The following is a 16,561-nucleotide window of genomic DNA, read 5'->3' as shown; positions in this document are numbered from 1 at the left end:
GAAAAATTATAGTTATGTCACAAAGTTTAGGGGGTGGTTACATAGCAATAGATAACTGGAATGAATGCTAGAATATCTGGACTCTAGACTCCAGCTGCCTTCCTGAGATTTACCCTCAGGTACAGAAACTGGGGATCCCACGTGGTGCTAGTGATAAAGAACCCACCTGCCAATGCAGGAGACATGTAAGAGATGCGGTTTGATCCCTGGGCCTGGAAGATCCCCTGGAGAAGGAAATGACAACCCATTCCAGTATCCTTGCCTGGAGAATCCCATGGACAGAGGAGCCTGGCGGGCTACAGTCTATAGGTGTCACAAAGTGTCAGACATGACTGAGCATCCATGCACACACAGACACTGAGGAGGGATTGCAAGGAGCCAACCAGTGAAGTTCTGGAAGGTGAACAGGAAACTGTTTTAAGGGGGCTGGAGAGGAGTGTTCTGAGCCTAGATGACCACGCCTGGGAAAGCTGAGGGGCGAGAGAGCACCTGGTTTGTTTGTAGACCTGAAATGTGTGTCTAGCATGACTGAATGCTGTGTGTGTGGTCCCTGTGATGAGGATTCCAGATTGGAGGAGGGGCGGGCAATGAGCCAGGAGAGGGCTGAGAAGAGTCCAGGCTGTGATAAGTACGTGATGGATCTGGAATTTATCTTAAAGACAACAGGAAACTTCTGAAAGACGTGATATGATCAGTCCTGTGTTTTAGGAAGTTTGCTTTGGCCATTGTGAGGAGAGCTGATTGTGGAGAGAAAGAATGGAATGGAGGAGATGGATAAGAGACCATGGCTATAGTCAGACAAGGGATGATGGTGGGCTGGACTAAGAAAGTCTGGGTTGGCAAGTAAGCAGGAGCCAGATGCGTAAAACAGGTAGGGAGATGAATAAGAGACCAGGGCTATAGTCAGAGGAGGGATCATGGTGGGCTCTACTAAGAAAGTGCTGGAAGGCAAGTGAGCAGGAGCCAGATGCATGAAACAGGTAGGAAAAGGGAGACTGCTGTTAGGTGGGAAGGAGGATTGGTAAAAAAGGACAGAAGAATCGTGGACTATTCCCAGATTTCCTTCTTGAATGATGAGTAGAAGTGGTTGCTAGTCAGTGAGGCTGTTCAGAAAGATGAAAGCGGGTTTGAGGAAGGCTTCAGTGATGACTGGGCAGTGTGCAAGGCACAGCGTGTGCTTCCGTGTGGAGAGGTCTAGTGCGTGGTTGATACGTAAGGCTTGGGTCAAGGCGGAAGATTTGCACCAAAGCTTTACATTTCTGCCTTTAACATACGATCCACTTTTGAAGTCATGTTTGTGGAGATCCCAAGGTGAGTTCTGGGAAACAGAAACAGTGTCCTACTTGGGAAGTGATTATAGTAGACCGCGCACTGTTTGATGTATCAGAATTGCACCAGCCCCACCAAGAATAATTGGGTTAAGGCTTTGCAGTTGTGATATTATATGACCTGCTTCATCGAGGCTTTCTTTTGCTGGAAGTCAATGTTTTACAATGATTTTAACATGGGAAAGGTCCATGAGAAAGGTCCAAAAGATACATTTATTTTTAATTGAAGGGTAATTGCTTCACAGTATTGCCTTAGTTTCTGCCATACATCAACATGAATCTGTCATAGGTACACATATGGCCCCTCCCTCTTGAAGTTGTATATTTTTTAACGCGTTTTGTTCTAACCTTTTTTTTCCCCCCACTCTAACTCTTTTCAATACTGTGGCTTTGGCAGGACTCCACACAGGATCCTTTTTATTTTCCAGCCGTAGGTGGCAGCACACCACTGCCTACGATTAGAGCAACCGCGTTTGTTAAGTCAGAGCTGCTGGTCAGGAGAGAGCAGCTAATGAGTAATCAGTCCAAGCTGCATGGCAAATTAATGTCTTTATTAAGTGAACTAACCGGTTCCCTTTATAAACAAGGTCAGAGTATTTACAACCCAGTGCATTTCATAAAGCAAAATCCATCTGCATTGATGTGACTCCACTAAGGAACCCATGATTTATCGGCAAGGAGCACATGCAAAAACTCACTTGGAAAACCGTCTTTTATAATGACTGGTACCATTCTGAGGTAATCATTAATAAAAGGCACCCTTGCTAGGTAGCCTCATTTTTCTCATACGAGGTAAATGAAAAAGTGATTACCTTAAACAGGAACCACTATTATAAGATGATATTGGGTGGCCTGTTCCAAATTAAGTTCTTAGTAATAAAAATAAAGTATGATCCTTATTGATCAATATATCTTCTGTCACTTTTGTTGTTGAGTCTCTCAGTTGTGTCTGACTCTTTGCGACCCCATGGACTGCAGCATGCCAGGCTTTCCTGTCCTTTACCATCTCCCAGAACTTGCTCAAAGTAATGTCCATGATGATGCCATCCAAACATCTGATCCCCTTTCACCCCCTTCTCCTCTTGCCTTCAATCTTCCCCAGCATCAGAGTCTTTTCCAATGAGTCAGCTTTTTGCGTCAGGTGGCCAAAGGACTGGAGCTTCAGTTTCAGCATCAGCCCTTCCAGTGAATATTCAGGATTGATTGGTTTGATCTCCTTGCCGTCCAAAGGCCTCTCAAGAGTCTTCTCCAACAACACAGTTCAAAAGCATCAATTCTTCGATTCTCAGCCTTCTTTATGGTCCAACTCTCACATCCATACATGCCCACTGGAGAAACCATCGCTTTGACTATATGAACCTTTTGTTGGCAAAGTGATGTCTCTGCTTTTTAGTATGCTAAGCTTGTCATAGCTTTTCTTCCGAGGAGCAAGCATCTTTTAATTTCATGGCTGCAGTCACCATCTGCAGTGATTCTGGAGCCCAGAAAATAAAGTGCGTCACTGTTTCCACTGTTTCCCCATCTATCTGCCATGAAGTGATGGGATTGGATGCCATGATCTTAGTTTTTTGAATATTGAGTTTTAAGCCAGGTTTTTTACTCTCCTCTATCACTTTCATCAAAAGGCTCTTTAGTTCCTCTTCCCTTTCTTAGCTTTTCTTCGCCATAAGGGTGGTGCTATCTGCATATCTGAGGTTATTGCTGTTTTTCCCAGCATTCTTAATTCCAGCTTATGCTTCATCCAACCTGGCATTTTGCATGATGTACTCTGCATATACGGAGAAGGCAATGGCACCCCACTCCAGTACTCTTGCCTGGAAAATCCCATGGATGGAGGAGCCTGGAAGGCTGCAGTCCATGGGGTCGCTGAGGGTTGGACACGACTGAGCGACTTCACTTTCACTTTTCACTTTCATGCATTGGAGAAGGAAATGGCAACCCACTCCAGTGTTCTTGCCTGGAGAATCCCAGGGACAGGGGAGCCTGGTGGGCTGCCGTCTATGGGGTCGCACAGAGTCGGACACGACTGAAGCAACTTAGCAATAGCAACTCTGCATATAAGTTAAATAAGCAGGGTGACAATATACAGCCTTTGTCACTTAGATTAGACAAAGCCTTATTTCACATTTAGAGTAGGTTGCACAGGTATAATGTTTAATGTTTACCATCTACTTCATGTCACATTTTAAGTGAATCAAATGCTTAATTTTGCCTTCATTGTCAGAGAACTGTATGAGAAGCTCAGAATATCTTCTCACTAAGTGTCCAGGTGTCAGGGACCTGGTGAATTTCAGGTTCTAGAATAGTGCTGTGCAATAGAAATCTAAGGCAAGCCATACATGCAAATTGCATGTGCAATTTTAAATTTTCTTGATGCCGCATAGATTGAAAAATGTAAAAATAAAGAGAGGAAATTAATCTTCATTCTGTGTTATAGTGTATTTAACCCAATATGTCAAAAGTATTTAGCAGGTAATCAGTATAAAGATTATGGAGGTATCCTACATTCTTTTTTTTTTTTTTCACTCTGCGTATTTGAACTCTGGTGTCTTTTTTACATTCACAGCTCATCTCTGTTCCATCTAGCCACATTTCAAATGCTCAATATTCACCTGTGGTCAGTGGGCTCAGCTCTAAACACCTAGTATCTGTTATGGATTGAAACATGTTTCCTCAAAAATTCAGATGTTGAGGACCTAAACCCCAGTACCTCAAAAAGTGACCTGATTTGGAGCTGAAGTCTTTACAGAAGTAATCAAGTTAAAATGAAGCCTTTAGGATGCATCTGAGCAAAGGTCCATCTAGTCAAGGCTATGGTTTTTCCAGTGGTCATGTATGTATGTGAGTTGTACTGTAAAGAAAGCTGAGTGCCGAAGAACTGATGCTTTTGAACTGTGGTGTTGGAGAAGACTCTTGAGAGTCTCTTGGACTGCAAGGAGATCCTACCAGTCCATCCTAAAGGAGATCAGTCCTGAGTGTTCATTGGAAGGACTGATGTTGAAACTGAAACTCCAATACTTTGGCCACCTGATGCGAAGAGCTGATTCATTGGAAAAGACCCTGATGCTGGGAAAGATTGAAGGTAGAAGGAGAAGGGAATGACAGAGGGTGAGATGGTTGGATGGCATCACCGACTCAATGGACATGAGTTTGGGTAAACTCTGGGAGTTGGTGATGGACAGGGAGGCCTGGTGTGCTGTGGTTCATGGGGTTGCAAAGAGTCAGACACAACTGAACGACTGAGCTGAACTGATCTGAACTGAACCTCCTCAATGGCTGCTTGGTAAAGAACCTGCCTGCAGTGCAGGAGACACAGGAGACACAAGTTTGATCCCTGAGTCGAGGAGATCCCCTGGAGGAGGAAATGGCAACCCAGTGCAGTCTTCTTGACTGGAGAATCCTATGGACAGAGAAGCCTGGTGGGCTACAGTCTCTGGGGTCGTAAAGATTGGCTACGACCAGGCACACAAGCACACAGCAGTGCAGAATGCATCCTAATCCAGCATGACTGATGTGCTTACGCAACGAGGACCTCTGGAGGAGACAGACTCACATGCAGGGAGAGCGCCATGTAAAGATGAAGACAGAGATGACTGATGTGCCTACAAGCCAAGGAGCACCAAAGATTGCCTGCAAGCAGAAGCTAGAAAGGGTGGACTCTTCCTCACACTCCTCAGAAGGAACTAACCCTGCCATCACCTTGATCATGGACTTTTAGCTTCTAGATATGCGAGACAATCCATTTCTGTTTGTTCGTCACCCAGTTGTGAAAACGAATACCACTCGTGCTGTTGGCAGTGGGCACTTTGTTCTGAGCTTTCCTTTTCTTGCCTTGAACCTCTTCTTCTCTTTCTGCACCTCCTCCTCTGCTCTCACTCAGCCTCTGAGCACCCTCTCATGGAACCTCTGAGAATCTCCCTCCCAGCAGACATGTAGGCTGGGAGTTTCCTGTTCAGTAAGCACGAGAGGGACACACCCTGAGTGGTGGCACAGAAGCCTGGTTCCCGTCAGGTGTCCAGTCGGGGTCCTATTACCCACTAGATGGTGCCCCCGTTGTTGTTTAGTTGCTAAGTCGTGTCTGACTCTTTGGCGACCCCATGAACTGTAGCCCACCAGGCCCCTTGTCTGGAGCCTGGGGATCGAACCCACGTCCCCTATGTCTCCTGCTTTGGCAGGCAGATTCTTTACCGCTGAGCCATCTGGGAAGCCTCTAGAGCTCCAGGTGGCCCCCTAGAGCTGCTGTTATGCAAGTCAAAGTACTGACACACAAAGTACTTTCAAAAACCATAAATAACTGTATAGATGAGACTGAGTATTTTGTAGATGGGATGAATGGTTTTCAAATTATTTTAATTTCTTCTCCCTGTAATTATCTGAGCTCCCTACTTTACAGGAGGAAAATGAATTCATGGGGAAAAGGCCCTGACACTTTCTTGCCATCTGGCAGGGGTGGTCTTCTATTGGTTGTCTCTCTAGCCTGTAAGGTACCTGTCTCCAGCCAGCGCAGAAGCACCCCCCTCCCCCAGAAGCATCCCTTCTCCCACTCACAGACCAGGTGCTGTGGGTGACATGGATCCCACCCTATCTGTAGGAACGGGTCCCAGTGTGTGTGGATATACATGTGCACACACACACTTATTCTTTTAGTCTATCTCTCTTTCTCTGGAGAACCCTGACTGATATAACCATTGTTCTGGTTAATTCTTGGCAAGTGCTCATAAATACTTAAAAAGATAAAAGACAAGGGAGGAGACCTTTCGCATTTAGCCTGATTTCCTGCTGCAGATATCAAAAGTTGGATCAACATATGTCCATAGTTGTAAAGATGTTATTGTTGTTTAATCGCTAAGTTATGTCTGACTCTTCGTGACCCCATGGACAGTATCCCACCAGGTGCTTCTGTCCATAGGATTCCCCAGGCAAGAATACTGGAGTAGGTTGCCATTTCCTTCTCCAGGGGATCTTCTTGATGGGATTGAGCCTACATCTTGTCTCCTGCATCTGTAGGCAGATTCTTTACCTCTGAGCCACCAGGGACGCCCTATAGAGATGTTAAAGTGAAGTGAAATTGTCAGTCGCTAAGTCATGTCTGACTCTTTGAGATCCTGTGGACAGTATCCCACCAGGCCCCTCTGTCCGTGGGATTTTCTAGGTAAGAATACTGGAGTGGGTTGACATTTCCTCCTCCAGGGGATCTTCAAGACCCTAAGATTGAAACTTCATCCCCTGCAGGTGGATTCTTTTACCATGGAACCTTCTCAGGGGACACCTAACTGGTCTCTCTTTGGATTAAAGAAGGCATGGACAGGTTTATGGGAACTACAAAGTTATTTCAAGATATTTTGAGCCCAACCAAGAAAAGAGAGGTGCTTTCTGTCATAAATCTCCTCCTTTTCTAATACAAATTCCCTTTTCAGTCTCTTATCATCCTTAAACCCTTCCAAGAGGAAGTTAAAAAAAAAGGTATACATTCTCAAATGTCTGAAAATGATTCGAGAGAGGAAAGTTTACCTTTTAACTCTCCCCATATTAACCTATTTTCTACTGCCCAGCGTTGAAGTTAATCAACTACAGGAAAAACCTTCCTGTATGAAAAGAACCACTCCTCCCAGTTACAGATTTTTTTCCTCCAGTTCAAATGACTATGTCGTTTGATAAAGATGTTACATGATCTTTAAAGTCTTTAGTGGAACAGTCCTGAAGGGCGCCCAGTTTTCAGTCTCTGCTTTGCTCTTGCCCATCCCAGCTATTTCTACTCTGTACTCTCTTATCTGCAGGCCGTTTGCAGTTCATCATGGATCTCGGGAGAGGCATGGGGAAGCATATCAATAGAACTATCTTTGGAAATAATGGCATTTGGAAATAATTTTTGTCTGCTTCATAACTGAAAGCGATCACTCCCCGGAATGCCCTTCGCAAGGAGGCGAGGCTGCTTACCCAGCCTGTTTCGGCTTGGTTCTCTTAGATGCTTGGGTATCAAGCCCTGTGTGTAATTTCCCTAGATAGAAGCTGGCATTGCCTCCCCTCCTGCGAACTTCATTCCTCTGGATCCTGTTCTTGTTGATCCTGCTTCGCTTTTGGATGGATTTCTTCAGAAACAGCTGTCTGGTGTTCCAGGGTTCTCTGCTCTGCTGTGGTCTGCCTTGCTCACCGAAGATCGCTGCTGTGGTCGCTCCTGGGCCCTGGGAACCAGGGTGCGTGTGCAGCTCTCCTCTGTGCTCTCTCTGGCCGTGAGTCTCAGCCCTTGTTCTGTTTAATCCTGGTACTATTTCTGTCTCCTTTGCCTTGCTTTTCTAGCTGGTTCCTTCTGCATCTTCTTCCACTAGGTTAGCTCACCTGCACAGTTATGTGTGTTCAGCCGCTCAGTTGGTCACCTGCATTTGGCACCAAATAGTTTACTCTGAACCCTTGCTGGGAGCTGATGCTGGTGGCCAGATGGCAACAAAAAGACGTTAAAGGCAGCCTTTTAACCTGTGACTTGAGAGACAATACTCTTTACTTCCCTGTGAAAACAGTTCCTATTTTTCCTCAGTTATGGTAAATGATGTTTTAAAAGACTACTTCTTTTTCACTTGGATTTTAAAATATGTTTATTACCAAATACACATTTTAAGACTTTTTTTTAATCTAAAGAAACATTGCTGTTTCTGACTTTTGGTAAGTATTGCATTTTGTTTCTTCTTTTCCTTTTTCTTTCTTTAGAATTGCTGGCCATAATGGAGATTCCAGTTACATATAGTTTTATTATTTGGGGCTTCCCCTGGTGGCTCAGCTGGTAAAGAACCCTTTTGTCAATGCAGGAGACTCGAGAGATTCAGGTTCAATCCCTCAGTCAGGGAGATCCCCTGGGGAAGGAAATGGCAGTCCACTCCAGTATTGTTGCCTGGAAAATTCCATGGATAGAGGAGCCTGGTGGTCTACAGGTATTTATTATTTACTGTATTAACTAGTAATTAGCTCACTTTTTATGTTAGTTTAAAAAAAATGGATTACTGTAATATTTAAAATATAACTCAAAAAATAAAAGTACATGCAGCTGGGGTATCTCTAGTCCACATTTCAGGTTTCCACATCTGTTGCATGTGTCTCTTTAACTTCCAGCAGACTAGTGGGGAATGTTCCACAAAAGAGCAAGCAAGAACATACAAAGTATCAGAGATGTCATTTCAGAAGTGGCACGCTGTCATCTCCACCCATTTGTTATTGGCCAAAGCAAGTCATGTGCACCAGCCCAAAGCCAGGGCAGACAGATATACTGCCTGCAATCAGGTCGTGGCTAATATGTGGCTGCATTGAGGGATGAAGAATTGGAAGCAGTCTTCCAATATGCAACAAACAGCTCGTTTTCTCTTTGGGAGTAGAACTGTTGGGAATGGCTCCAGGTGCAGACATCTGTCTCCAGTAGGAGAAGATGAAGCAAGGTCTAGACAGAAGGAGATGGAAGAGAGTTTTAATAATATTCTAATTCTTTTTTTTAATTTTAAAATTTATTTTTAATTGGAGGATAATTGCTTTACAGTATTGTGTTGGTTTCTGATTCTTGCATAAATTAGTGTAAGTTTGATTTCTGTTACTTGCAATCAAAAGGTTATCATACACATATAATTTGTGTATATCAGAAGGCCTTTATATAAAAAGAAGCTTCCTTTATCCCAGTGCAAATATTTATAGGCTAATTCTGGAGGGGTTAACATTTCTTCTTCTTTTTTTTTTTTTTAATTTCTTCATATTAGAAGTAAACTATGTGTATTTCATTGAGTTTATTAGTTGATCAAATTAAACTGAGCTAACACAAGTTTCAAATAAAGATATTATCTAATACTGCAGTAAAATTATTCATAATCAATGTAAATTGAGGAAGGCATATAAAACTAGGACAAAGTAATAATATTTATATTATTAAGTCAGGAATGTTATAGTTTTTAACCATGTTAATTAAGGCAGTTATGTGAAATATTGAGTTTATGCCTGGAAATTTACCTCAGTAAAATAATCTCACAGAAGCAAACATTCATAAGCATGAAGCAGTTTATGACAAGCTCATTCATAATACTAAATAAAGCAAACTAAAGCAAACTATCTAAATTAAGAGAATGCTTTATTAAATTATGTCAGTTTTTCAAGATGGAATATTGTATAGATGGAATATTATATTGTATCAGGATGGAATATTGTGTAGTTTTTAACCATGTTAATTAAGAGAATTATATAAAATATTGAAACATGTTTATGACCTAAGTGAAAATGCAAAACATAAAATATTATTTACATGAATATTCAAACTATGTATATATGAACACCCAGGAAGTACTCTGGAGCTAATGCATGGGGGCTGGGAAACACCCTGCCTGTGGGTCTCTGGCACCCCATTGACATCAGAGCACCGAGTGGAGGGTTACAGACTGCGGGGCATCCAAAGGACCCAAGACAGGTTGGCTCTCCCCTCAGTGCTTCTTCATACCATGTGGACTCCTACGAGGACAATGAGCATCACAACTTCCTTTGAATTTGATCTGGACAGGCCTGATAATCTATGTGAGCCTGCTTCTGCTGACTCCAAAAGTCCTGAGTCTGCCGTTTGATCCTCAAGACAATGCCTTCCTGTCCTGGGCTCATTCCTATGCTGCCTTCCACAATCAGTCTAACTGCTGGGTCTGCAGAGAGCTTCCCTCTTCATCAGTGGAGGGCTTCCCTATGGTGGGGATCTCCACTTCAAGGAAAGGACTTCCTCCAAGTCTGTGAATACCTTCGACAACAACAATCATATGTGATGCCTCTTCTTAATCTGATGACATCTAACAATCCTAAAATGGACTGGTGCAACACTCTGTACCTTAACTGTGGACATAATGTGACTTCTAACTTTGCTGATTGTTCTGCTTTTGCTGTTTGCTCCCTGCATCTGTAACTGTGTAACTGGATTTGTTTCTAGACGCATGAAGGCTTTTAAGTTACAAATGGTTGCTCACACTCTTGCGACTTCAGCAGCTTCCTCGAACTACTACTTGGGGCCCCTGGATCAGAGATCCTCAATATGAGGGTTATGAGAACATGTTGCATCACCAGATTAGGGAAGATGCCCCTTCTCAGCTCAGAAGCAGTTACAGAATGAGAACAATGCCCCTTTCCCTAGGCAACATAATTCTCCTCAAAGAAAAGGGGAGAATGAGAGGGTAACAGGCAGGAAAGCTAGGGGTGTCCAAACAGAGGAAATAGGCTGCAACTGTCAGACATTTTTTATCTCTCTGTTAAGCGGCAGGAGGAAACAAATTACGAGTGTGAGATTTTTGGCTTCCCTGGTGGCTCAGTTGGTAAAGAATGCCCCTGCAATGCGGAAGACCTGGGTTTGATCTCTGGGTTGGGGACATCCCCTGGAGAAGGGAATGGCTACCCACTCCAGTATTCTGGCCTGGAGAATTCCACGGACTGTATAGTCCATGGAGTCTCAAAGAGTTGGACACGACTGAGCGACTTTAAAATGTAAAAGAAGTACTCGCTTAACACATGCATATCTATGTCCACAATAAGCACAACACACACACACACACACACACACAGTGTCATTATCTTTTGGAGTACAATGGACACAAATTGTATTATGAATCTAGCTGTAATTTCCTCTTACTCAGGTAGAAGATACTCATCATCTTTGAGTAAAATTGCTCTTCTATGGGCTCATTGTTCATGCAAAAGTCAAAATTCTATCTTAGAATCAACAAATTGAAACTGTAGATGCTAAACAACTCTGAATAAAATCATCAGAGCTGAATTTTGTGAGCAAATCGAATCTCTGTGGGGTTATGGTGGGGTTTGAGTGAGGATATGATGAATGATGTCTTTCAGTGAGAAAAAGCGGGGTCAGGACTATTCCCTGGGGACTGAGAGCTCAAGGTGACAGGTGGGCTTGGGGAGCCCACAGAGAAGGAAAACTAGTGGAGGGCATATGGCTGAGGGACTCAATTCAAGGACCAGTGTATATTTCCTATCCAGGATTATTGTTTTCTTTCATTTTTCTCCTTTATAATGTCCTTGTTATCTTTCAGTTCAGTTCAGTCGCTCAGTCATGTCTGACTCTTTGCGACCCCATGAATCGCAGCACGCCAGGCCTCCCTGTCCATCACCAACTCCTGGAGTACGCCCAAACTCATGTCCATCGAGTCAGTGATGCCATCCAGCCATCTCATCCTCTGTCGTCCCCTTCTCCTCCTGCCCCCAATCCCTCCCAGCATCAGAGTCTTTTCCAATGAGTCAACTCTTCACATGAAGTGGCCAAAGTACTGCAGTTTCAGCTTTAGCATCATTCCTTCCAAAGAACACCCAGGACTGATCTCCTTTAGCATGGACTGGTTGGATCTCCTTGCAGTCCAAGGGACTCTCAAGAGTCTTCTCCAACACCACAGTTCAAAAGCATCAATTCTTCAGTGCTCAGCTTTCTTCACAGTCCAACTCTCACATCCATACATAACTGCTGGAAAAACCATAGCCTTGACTAGATGGACTTTTGTTGCAAAGTAATGTCTCTGCTTTTCAATATGCTATCTAGGTTGGTCATAACTTTCCTTCCAAGGAGTAAGCATCTTTTAATTTCATGGCTGCAGTCACCATTTGCAGTGATTTTGGAGCCCCCAAAAATAAAGTCTGACACTGTTTCCACTGTTCCCCCATCTATTTCCCATGAAGTGATAGGACCAGATGCCATGATCTTAGTTTTCTGAATGTTGAGCTTTAAGCCAACTTTTTCACTCTCCTCTTTCACTTTCATCAAGAGGCTTTTTAGTTCCTCTTCACTTTCTGCCATAAGGGTGGTGTCATCTGCATATCTGAGGTTATTGATATTTCTCCTGGCAATCTTGATTCCAGCTTGTGCTTCTTCCAGTCCAGCGTTTCTCATGATGTACTCTGCATATAAGTTAAATAAGCAGGGTGATAATATACAGCCTTGACATACTCCTTTTCCTATTTGGAACCAGTCTGTTGTTCCATGTCCAGTTCTAACTGTTGCTTCCTGACCTGAATATAGGTTTCTCAAGAGGCAGGTCAGGTGGTCTGGTATTCCCATCTCTTTCAGAATTTTCCACAGTTTATTGTGATCCACACAGTCAAAGGCTTTGGCATAGTCAATAAAGCAGAAATGTTTTTCTGGAACTCTCTTGCTTTTTCCATGATCCAGCGGATGTTGGCAATTTGATTTCTGGTTCCTCTGCCTTTTCTAAAACCAGCTTGAACACCTGGAAGTTCACGGTTCACATATTGCTGAAGCCTGGCTTGGAGAATTTTGAGCATTATTTTACTAGTGTGTGAGATGAGTGCAATTGTGCGGTAGTTTGAGCATTCTTTGGCATTGCCTTTCTTTGGGATTGGAATGAAAACTGACCTTTTCCAGTCCTGTGGCCACTGCTGAGTTTTCCAAATTTGCTGGCATATTGAGTGTAGCACTTTCACAGCATCATCTTTCAGGATTTGAAATAGCTCCACTGGAATTCCATCATCTCCACTAGCTTTGTTCGTAGTGATGCTTTCTAAGGCCCACTTGACTTCACATTCCAGGATATCTTCCTCTAGGTCAGTGATCACACCATCGTGATTATCTGGGTCGTGAAGATCTTTTTTGTACAGTTCTTCTGTGTATTCTTGCCACCTCTTCTTAATATCTTCTGCTTCTGTTAGGTCCATCCCACTTCTGTCCTTTATTGAGCCCATCTTTGCATGAAATGTTCCCTTGGTATCTCTAATTTTCTTGAAAAGATCTCTAGTTCTTCCCATTCTGTTGTTTTCCTCTATTTCTTTGCACTGATTGCTAAAGAAGGCTTTCTTATGTCTTCTTGCTATTCTTTGGAACTCTGCATTCAGATGCTTATATCTTTCCTTTTCTCCTTTGCTTTTCACTCCTCTTCTTTTCACAGCTATTTGTAAGGCCTCCCTAGACAGCCATTTTGCTTTTTTGCATTTCTTTTCCGTGGGGATGGTCTTGATCCCTGTCTCCTGTACAGTGTCACAAACCTCCATCCATAGTTCATCAGGCACTCTATCTATCAGATCCCTTGAATCTATTTCTCACTTCCACTGTATAATCATAAGGGATTTGATTTAGGTCATACCTGAATGGTCTAGTGGTTTTCCCTACTTTCTTCAATTTAGGTCTGAATTTGGCAATAAGGTGTTCATGTTCTGAGCCACAGTCAGCTCCTGGTCTTGTTTTTGCTGACTGTATAGAGCTTCTCCATATTTGGCTGCAAAGAATATAATCAAGCCTTAAATACATTGTCTTAAATGCTCATCCAGGCATTTGCTGCACTTTTAGGGACTGAAGGAGGGGCTTGCAACTCTCCTCGAGTATAGCAGAAGCCTGGCTTGCATGGAGTAGTGGTAAGAATTGCAGTGGGGCACTGAGGGGAAGGCTGTGGAGTATGGTCTAGAAGGAGCGTTTATTTGAGGACCCCATCAGAATTCTGTTAGTATGTTAGAGTGAGAAACATCTTTTTCTGTTTGCCTAATACCTCATTTTCCCCTCCATCTTTTGCTGTGGAAGGATTTTACTTTCCCACCGTGCTGAACTCAGGAGAGCCCATTTGACTTGCTGCGGCCAGTGAGGTATGTGCTCAAGGATCATGCATCACTTCAGGGCAGAAGCACTAAGAATCAGTGCATATTTCTCCCATGTCTCCCTTCCCTCAGTCCGTCCCAACTGGTCCTGGAATGTTGCTACTCCTCCTTACTGTGGTTCATTGAGTGAAGGTGAGTGGGTCAAAGCCACAGCCAACTTTTGTTTGACATGTTACATTGGTGTGATGGTTAATTTTACATGTCAACTTGAGTGGATCACAGGGTGCCCAGATATTAACTAAACATTTTTCCCAGATGTGTCTGTGAGAGGGTTTCCACATGATATTAGCATTCGAATGATGGGACTCAGTAAATTTACCTCCTCCGTGTAGGTGGGTATGATCCAACCTGTTGAGAGCATGAACAGAACCAGAGGAGGAAGAATTCTTGATTTTCTCTGTTTCAGCTCTTGAGCTGGGACATCTCATTTTATCTTCTCCTGTGCTTGAGCTGGGATTTCTACCATGAGCTCCCCTGGTTCTCAAGCTTTCAGACTTGGACTGAACTACACAACCAGTTTTCCTAGGTCTCCAGGTTGCAGATTTTGGGGATGTCTTAGACTCCATAATCGCATGAGCCAATTTCTCATTATCTATCTACAATTTGTTCTGTTTTTCTGGAAAATCCTGACTAACAAAGCAGGCAATAGGTAAACATTTGTAGCAATAAGTTATTGAGACTTGGGGTTATTTGTTATTGCAGCATAGCCTGGCCTATCCTGACTCATTCAGTGGAACTTTTCACAAACACAGAGAAGTAGCATATGCAAGACTAAACCTCCTGTGTCATCCGGGAGGGACAGCTGATCTGTGTCACTCGGCATCTGCAATTCAAGTCCTGTGTCTTTGAGTGAAACTTTGACTTGTGCTTCACTTGGCCTACCATGTTCAGGCCAAGAAGGATGTTTTGGTGCCTCTGAAAAATGTCTTTTCTTCACCATAAGTGGTGTATTTGCTAACTCTCTCACCAGCTCCAATCTCAACTTTGGCTTCTAATGTTTACCTTTTATCTTACATTCAGGAAATCCAGTGATAACTGTCTAGTGAGCTCTGTACTCTCATTCAGAGACAGTGTTTGATGAGTGTTGGTTTGATTTGTACAGATTTGTCAAAAATGACATTTAAGAAAACGACTGCTGCCTTGATGAGACCTGATTGTTTCTGTCTTGACTCCTTCGCAAATTTGTATGTATATTATCAAATTGATCTGAGTATTATGTTTTCCAATGAAATGATTTGATTTTAGGCAGATAATTTCATGTACATTAAAAAAAGGACAAACCATGTAATTCTGCCAGAGCAGGGACCCAGATTAATTAGAAAGGCCTCATTAGTTCTGGTGCGGGGGGCGGGAGGAGTTGATAGGCGTGTCCCACTGACAATGGAGAAGTCACCACACCAAGATGGGCAGCCTGAAGCTGCACCCAGCAGGCAGCCCCGTAAACACTCAAACTGCTCACTCTTCTGCCCAGGTGTCTCTTGGTAAAGGCAGATAGAGGATGCAAAGCAATTACCCAGATAATTAAGGAAAAACAAACCTGTGTGTGGCAGGTGACTTGGGGAACTTTTACTCAATTTTCTAGGCAGCCATTGAAATTCTTTGCCTCCCTGTTGTCAGCAGGAATATGATCTGGTTCATAACAGCTACTTTAACAATTATAATGCTCTCAGTTGGTAAATATCACTTCCTAGGAACTCCTGTACTCATCAATCTAGAGTTTGAAATAGCTCATGGGATCTCAGGGCTGTATTGTTCCCACTGATTCATGGCAAAACCCCCAATAACTGCTGTGAAAATGTTAGGCTATTTGTGAAACTTTGGAAACAGCTTCTGGCAACTCTTGTTTTGTGATTCTGGGTAAGATGAGACCTGCACCCTCACAGGCTGGGCAAATGAGATTCCAGCTGTGATAGAGGCCAAGGAAGAGGATTCACTGTCAATCTCTGTATGAGGCATTTGCTACATTTTACCTCCAACACATTCCTAGGAGGCAGGTCCTACTATCATCACTTCAGAGATGAGAAAATGCAGCCTTATCCAGGAACACACTGGTGAGTGATAAAACTAAAATTTCCACCCAGATCTTTTTGATTCCAAAGTTATTTTTACTCTCCCAGTGGCCCGGAGAGAATCCAGGGCACCTATAGACAGCGTAACAAAAAGCAGAGACATCGCTTTGCTGACAAAGGCCTGTATAGTCAAAGCTATGGTTTTTCCAGTTAGTCATGCATGGATATGAGAGTTGGACTATAAAGAAGGTCGAGCACTGAGGAACTGATGTTTTCGAATTGTGGTGTCTGAAAGAATCTCTTAGACTCAAGGAGATCAAACCAGTCAATTCTAAAGGAAATCAACCCTGAATATTCACTTGGGGGACTGATGCTGAAACTGAAGCTCCAATACTTTGGCCACCTGATGCGAAGAGCTGACTCATTGGAAAAGACCCTGAGGGCAGGAGGAGAAGGGGACAACAGAGGATGAGATGGTTGGATGGCATCACCAACTCAATGGACATGAGTTTGAGCTGACTTCAGGAGATGGTAAAGGACAGGGGCGTGCTGCAGTCCTTGGGGTTGCAAAGAGTCAGACCTGACTTAGTGACTGAATGACAACAGCAACGTAGTTTAAAA

At 43.3% G+C, this 16,561-nt stretch overlaps 1 protein-coding gene across 2 annotated transcripts in view; it reads left to right on the top strand.

Annotated features, from left to right (window-relative positions):
- Positions 1–11,097, top strand: part of BACH1 (BTB domain and CNC homolog 1) — a 71,062-nt gene extending 59,965 nt beyond the window's left edge. Inside the window, exon 6 of one of the 2 annotated variants that reach the window (XR_009737176.1) lies at positions 3,895–3,967. Coding sequence is in view for 1 of the 2 variants with exons in the window: in XM_061420794.1 (XP_061276778.1) it covers positions 3,895–3,990 (96 nt within the window). In the remaining variant the exon portion in view is untranslated. Of the gene's footprint in view, positions 1–3,894 lie in introns of both variants that reach the window. The other variant, XM_061420794.1, reaches the window with a different exon arrangement.
- The last annotated feature ends 5,464 nt before the right edge of the window (positions 11,098–16,561 follow it).

The sequence above is a fragment of the Bos javanicus genome, chromosome 1, assembly GCF_032452875.1.
Source record: "Bos javanicus breed banteng chromosome 1, ARS-OSU_banteng_1.0, whole genome shotgun sequence".
Taxonomy (NCBI): Eukaryota; Metazoa; Chordata; class Mammalia; order Artiodactyla; family Bovidae; genus Bos; species Bos javanicus.
Note: the sequence above shows the minus strand (reverse complement) of the source record. Positions and strands in the feature narration are given on the sequence as shown.